Here is a 6,845-nt window from a genome sequence, read left to right as displayed (position 1 = left end):
CAGAGCCTCTAGAAACTCCAGGCGGATCTCAACCATTCCCGAGGCCTTTCCACCGAGGAGCTTTTGGACCAGCTCAGTGTCTTTGATCCCAGAGATAAGAAAAATCCATCCCCCGTCTCTGGTTCCTCATGGGAGTTTAGGAGGTCTTTAAAGTATTTGGTCTACCAATTCACAACATCCCGAGTCGAGGTCAGCAGAACCCCATACCCACTATACACTTATTTGATGGTGCACTGCTTCCCCCTCCTGAGACGTCGGATGGTGGACCAACATTTCCTCGAAGCCACCTGGAAGTCGTTCCCCATGGCCTCACCGAACTCCTCCCATGCCCAGGTTTTTTCCTCGGAGATGACCAGACTGTCAGTCCACGACGAGCACAGACATCGAACAATAGGACACCACCCCAGAGGGGGGAAGGGTGTTATTCCCAATCACTTCCCTCCAGGTCTCAGTGCGTGTGAGGTCGTTTGGTCGCCGGACTTTTGGTTGCGGTCTTTTGGTCGCCCGGACCCAAACAACCGGCGACCAAAAGACCGGCGACCAAAAGACCGACGACAAAAGAAGGTAAAACAACATGGTCTACGCATCAATAAAAGCCAACAATAGCCCTGAGCAGTTTCACTGAGCGCACGTGTGAGTCTATAAGTGTTTGTATGTACATGAGTTGTCCCCTTAGGAAGGGACGTCAGTCAGGGTCGTAACAAGTTCTCCAACAAAACACAATAAAAGTATGGGAAATTTGGAGCTTATCTTTAGCCTAACAATTAATAGGGCATTAAGTATGACCAAATAATAATTTGCAGTTTGTATTTAGGGAATTTGAGCAATGATTTAAATGGTAATTATCAATAACCTTCCGGGCGACCAAAAGACCGGTGACCAAAAGACCAGCGACCAAAGGCAAACAAACGACCGTGTATCGTCTCACTGCAACCACGTGAGCATTGAAGTCCCCCAGCAGAAGGAGGGGCTTCCCCCAAGGAGCACTCTCCAGCCCCCTTGCAACAACTCAAAAAGGGTGGGTACTCTGAACTGCTGATTGGTGCATACGCAGAAACAAAGATCAGGTCATATCTGCCACCCGAAGACGGAGGGATCCTACCCTCTTGTCTACTCGGGTAAACCACGACATACAGGCCGGGGTGCAATAAGTATCCCACACCTGCTCGGCGCCTCTCACCGTGAGCGACTCCAGAATGGAAGTGTCCAACCCCCCTCGCGAGGAGTAGTACCAGAACACAAGCTGTGCAGAGAGATGAGCCCGACTACATTAAGCCGGAATTTCTCGACCTCATGCATTAGCACAGGTTCTTTTCCAACCAGAGAGGTGACATTCCACGTCCCAAGAGCCAGTTTCTGCAGCCAGGGATCGGACTGCCAAGAATCCCTCCTTTGGTTGCCGTCCAGCTTTCGACGCACCTGACCTCTTTGGCCCCTCTCATAGTTGGTGAGCACATGTGAGGGGGAACCCACGCCGTCTCTTTGGGCTGTGCCACCAGGTTATAGCCATCGTGCCCCTCTTTATCATCATAAGAGGTCTTCTTAGCCATTCTTTGTGTGGTCCCTCACCTCAGACCAGTTTGCCATGGGTGACCCTACCAGGGACACAAGGCTCCAGACAAGATAGCTCCCAGGATCACTGGGACGCACAAACCCCACCACCACGATTAGGTGATGACTCATCATGGGGTGCATGTATTTTTATTACTATTTTTATTTTAACAGCTAAATTTATTTTATACATTTCTAGTACAGATCTTTGCCACAATTACCGGGCCACCACTCATCTTCTCAAAAGAGTGTTATCTCTCATCTCTTTGGTAGCTGTGTCCTGCTTCCTTCAGGAAAAGAAGTTGTGCAATAGTGCTTGTGTGCTAGTCTCATCTCATTTTCTGAACCGCTTTATCCTCGTTAGGGTCACAGGGGGCGGTGGAGCCTATTTGGCCCCTCTCATAGTTGGTGAGCCCATGTGAGGGAGAACCCACGCCGTCTCTTCGGGCTGTGCCCGGCAGGGGCCCATGGGTACAGCCCTGGCCACCAGGTTATAGCCATCATGCTCGTCATCGGGCCCGGCTCCAGACTGGGCCCCGGTGACCTGCGTCCGGGCGAGGGAATATGTAGTTCATTGTTTTTTATCATTGTAAGAGGTCTTCTGAGCCATTCTATGTCTGGTCCCTCACCTCAGACCAGTTTGCCATGGTTGACTCCACCAAGGACACTTGGCACCAGACAAGTTAGCTCCCAGGATCACTGGGACACACAAACCCCACCACCATGATTAGGTGATGACTCATCGGGGGTGCATGTATTTTTATTACTATATTTATTTTAACCGCTAAATTTCTTTAATACATTTCTAGAACAAATATTTGCCACAATTACCGGGCCACCACTCACCTTCTCGAAAGAGTGGTATCTCTCCTCTCTTTGGTAGCGCTGTCCTGCTTACTTCAGGAAAATCAGTTGTGGACTAGTGCTTGTGTGCTAGTCTCATCTCATTTTCTGAACCGCTTCATCCTCGTTAGAGTTGCAGGGGGTGCTGGAGCCTATCCCAACTGACTCCGGGCCAGAGGCAGGGGAAACCTTGAAAATGTGGCCAGCCGATCACAGGGCACAAGGAGACAGACAACCATTCACACTCACACCCATACCTTGGGGCAATTTAGAGTAAGCCTACCATGCATGTTTTTGGAATGTGGAAGGAAACCGGAGTATCTGGAGGAAACCCACTCAGGCCGGGGGAGAACATGCAAACTCCACAGAGATGGATGGACCCTGGATTTGGACCCCAAAGCTGAGAAGCCAACGCGCTAGCAACTTGCGCCACCGGGCCGCCCGTGTGCTATTTTTCATTCTTAATTTAACCTGGGCAAATGTATTGTGCAAACTCTTTCGTTTCAATAATTCTTAACTCTCAGGGCTGATGGACAAAAAGGTTTATTCAAGTCTACACATGCAAAAAAATATCCGAACCATTACCACGTCCAATGATATTGTTACAATCCGGGATGGAGGACCCCAAAGTAGGCAAGGGCTTTTGAGTCTGGTTCTCGACTCTTTATTAGAATCGTCGTGACTGGCTTAATTTGGGAAACGTGGAAGGTGGGGTGGATGCGGAGGGGCGGTGGGAGCTTGAGGCGCACGGCGCATGGGTTTATTACCCATTCGATCTCGTAGGGACTGATGAAGCGGGGGGACAGCGTCCAGGACTCGTTTCTTAGTGGGAGATCTCGGGTGAACTGCCATACCTTTTGACCAACAACGTAGTCTGGTGTGGGGGCACGACGGCGGTTGGCCTGCCTGTGGGCATGGGTGGAAGCGTGCTGAAGCGCAGCCCGGGCTTTCTCCCAGATACGGCCACATCTGGTCAGGTGTGCCTGGACAGAGGGCACGGCAATATCTGCCTCCAGGGAAGGAAATAAGGGGGGTTGATAGCCTAGGGAGCACTCGAAAAGGGACAGGTTGGAGGAGGAGTTAGGGTGGCAGTTGTGGTCATACTCGATCCAGGGCAACTGGTCGCTCCAGGTGGTTGGGTCGGTCGGCATGGGTGGCGCAGCGAATCGCTGCCTCCAACTGCTGATTTGTGCGCTTACACTGACCGTTAGACTGCGGATGATATCCCGAGGAGAGGCTTGCTGTGAGAAGTGAATTGTGGACCCCGGTCAGAGACGATGTCGGCCGGTATTCCATGCAGGTGGAAAACATGCTGCGAAGGAGGGCGGCTGTCTCCTGGGCTGAAGGTAGTTTTCGGAGTGTGATGAAGTGGGCAGCTTTGGAAAACCGGTCGACTATGGTTAGTATGACGGTGTTACACTGGGATTCAGGAAGGCCCGTGATGAAGTCGATCGCAATGTGAGACCAGGGACGGCTAGGAATTGGGAGTGGAAGGAGTAGACCGGAGCTCGGCTTGGTGGAGGATTTGTTGCGCGTGCACACATGGCAGGCAGATACGAAAGATCGTGTATCTGCCCTTAACGTCGGCCACCAAAAGCGTTGGCGCAACACCGCCAGTGCGGGCAACCCCCAGGTGGCAGGTCAGGCGGGAGGTGTGAGCCCATTCTACCACCTTGGAATGCATTGGGGTCTGAACATAAAGGTCCTTCTGTGTACCTTGTCTTGGGTCCGGCTCCAAATCTTGGGCCCTCAGTACTTCAGCCTCCAGTCCCATCCTCATACTAGCCACAATGCAGGAGGGAGGGAGGATAGTTGGGATAGCTCCTCCTCCGAATTCGGGGAATGGAAAACGTGGAATAAAGCATCCGGCTTCCCGTTCCTGGAACCTGGGATATAGTTAAGCGTGAAATTAAACCTACTACAAAACATGGTCCACCTGGCCTGAGGGTTCAGTCTCCGGGCTGACCTGGGGTATTCAAGGTTCTTGTGGTCCGTTAGAACCGTGAAAGGCTGGATAGCCCCTTCCAGGTGATGCCGCCATTCTTCCAGAACCATCTTCACCGCGAGCAGTTCCTGGTCCCCAATGGAGTAGTTGCATTCTGTTGGAGACAGCCTACGGGAAAAGAAGGCGCAGAGGTGCAACTTCAACTCCAACTGGAAGTGCAATTCGGGTCTGGGTGGGCGAGGACAGGAGCAAAGGTAAAACGGGACTTCAGATCAATGAACGCAGCTTCCGCTGCGTCTGACCAGCTGAACAGGAGTTTCATGGATGTGAGTGCTGTGAGGGGGCGGCGACGTAGCTATAGTTCCTGATAAAATGCCTATAGAAGTTTGCAAACCCCAAAATGTGTTGTAACTCCTTTATCCCCTTGGGCCTGGGCCACTGAGTTACGGCTTCCACCTTTGTGGCATCCATCCGCACCTCCCCGTTGGCCACCACGTACCCCAGAAAGGTGGTCTGTGGGACATGAAATTCACATTTCTCAGCCTTGACGTATAGGCGGTTTTCCAGGAGACGTTGCAACACCTGGCACACGTGCTGCTCGTGCTCCTCAAGACTACGTGAAAAAACAAGATATCGCCCAGATAGACGAATACAAACTGATTGAGCACATCTCAGAGCACGTCATTAATCAGTGACTGGAACACTACCGGGGCATTGCAGAGGCCAAAAGGCATCACTGGGTACTCGAAATGGCCCAGGGGGGTGTTGAAGGCCGTCTTCCATTCGTCCCCCTCTCGAATCCGGACAAGATGGTAGGCATTGCGGAGGTCTAGCTTTGAAAAAATGCAGGAACCATGCAGCGGGGCAAGGGCCGAATCGATAAGCGGTAAAGGGTACCTGTTCTTGACCGTGAACTCGTCCAGGCCTCGTTAGTCGATGCAGGGGCGCAGCGAATAGTCCTTCTTGTCGACGAAGAAAATGCCAGCCCTGACAGGGGAGGAGGATGGGCGAATTTGTCCTGTTGCTAGCGCATCGGAGATGTATTTCTCCAGTGCCTCCGGCTCCGGCGTGGAGATGTTGTAGATCCGGCCCTTGGGAAAAGAAGTGCCTGGCAATAGGTTAATGGCACAGTCATACAGGCGATGTGGGGGAAGTGCCAAAGACTGGTCCTTGCTAAAAACCTTTGAAAGGTCCCAATAGCACCCAGGCACTGCTTCTAGGTCAGGGGGGTCTTGCCTCGGAGGTGACATTGTGGGTGTGTGGGCTGACTGGAGACATTTGGTATGGCAGGCCAGGCTCCAGGCTACTACCTTGGATCCACCCCAGTCGATCACTGGATTGTGCCGTCTCAACCAAGGAAGGCCTGAGCCTGGCTATTGGGGAATCCACCCGTCGTTTCTTGCTGCCAGTATCTCTTTCCTGGGGGGGGGAAGAAGTCACGTGACCACCAATCTGGTCGACTGCGGAGCGGACAAAAGCTTTATCGATTGCTCCGTGGTCTCTAGGCTTGGCATCGGGACTCGGGCTATAAATAGAACCCTGAAAATAACGGCACTTGATGGACGTACCTTAGGCAGAGTGGAGCTATGGATGGACCCAGTTCTACTCCGCCTATCCGGGAACCACTAGCAGATGGCGTGTCTTTATGTTTTGGACTGCCCAGAGGCTACTATTGTTCTAGGGCCTAGAACAATAGGCTAGAACTATTGTTCTAGGGCCTAGAAAAATAGGCTAGAACTATTGTTCTAGGGCCTAGAACAATAGTAGCCTCTGGGCAGTCCAAAACATAAAGACACGCCATCTCCTAGTGGTTCCCGGATAGGCGGAGTAGAACTGGGTCCATCCATAGCTCCACTCTGTCTAAGGTATGTCCGTCAAGTGCCGTTATTTTCAGGGGTCTATTTATAGCCCGAGTCCCGATGCCAAGCCTAGAGACCACGGAGCGAGCGATAAAGCATAAAGCTTTCGTCCGCTCCGCAGTCGACCAGAGTGGTGGTCATGTGACTTCTTCCCCCCCAGGAAAGAGATGCTGGCAGCAAGAAACGACGGGAGGATTCCCCAATAGCCAGGCTCACCATAACCTCCCCTACTATTGGTGAGCCTTTGCTTTTACCGGGTGGAGAGGGCATGTTCTTGAGAGATGTCCATCCTCGCCGCAGTAATAGCATGGAGAAAACTGGCGGCGACGTGAGCGTTCCTTCTCTGACAGCCCAGCGCGACCTATTTGCCGGAAGCAGGCACCGAAGTCCACCCACGGCGCCCATGTGCAAGCCACCTCGCTGCTGCTTCTTCTTCTTCTTCTTTTTCACCTCAGGCGCCTGAGGATTACCCTCAGCAGCGCTAGAGCTGCCACTGGAACACGGATAAGTTCATCCAGGGAGTTGCCCAAGCCGCGATGGTAGCGTTCGGTCATTAAGGCCGGACAGCGGAGCCATAAGTGTTCAGACGACTCTGTTTCCTCGTCGCACAGGCGGCAGCGATCCGAGTCGGATTTCCCCACAAGGTG

At 52.5% G+C, this 6,845-nt stretch overlaps 1 protein-coding gene across 1 annotated transcript; it reads right to left on the bottom strand.

Moving 5' to 3' along the window:
- Positions 1-1,936: 1,936 nt before the first annotated feature.
- On the bottom strand, positions 1,937-6,603 carry LOC144092108 (uncharacterized). The gene is given in 9 exon segments (XM_077624891.1): positions 1,937-2,095; positions 3,162-3,404; positions 3,499-3,734; positions 4,111-4,280; positions 4,361-4,567; positions 4,674-4,965; positions 4,968-5,447; positions 5,650-5,799; positions 6,453-6,603. Coding segments are annotated over 9 exon segments (2,088 nt in total).
- Positions 6,604-6,845: the final 242 nt, after the last annotated feature.

Source organism: Stigmatopora argus, chromosome 17 (assembly GCF_051989625.1).
Source record: "Stigmatopora argus isolate UIUO_Sarg chromosome 17, RoL_Sarg_1.0, whole genome shotgun sequence".
NCBI classification, from domain to species: Eukaryota; Metazoa; Chordata; class Actinopteri; order Syngnathiformes; family Syngnathidae; genus Stigmatopora; species Stigmatopora argus.
The sequence above is the reverse complement of the archived record's forward strand: the minus strand, read 5'-3'. Positions and strand labels throughout refer to the sequence as shown.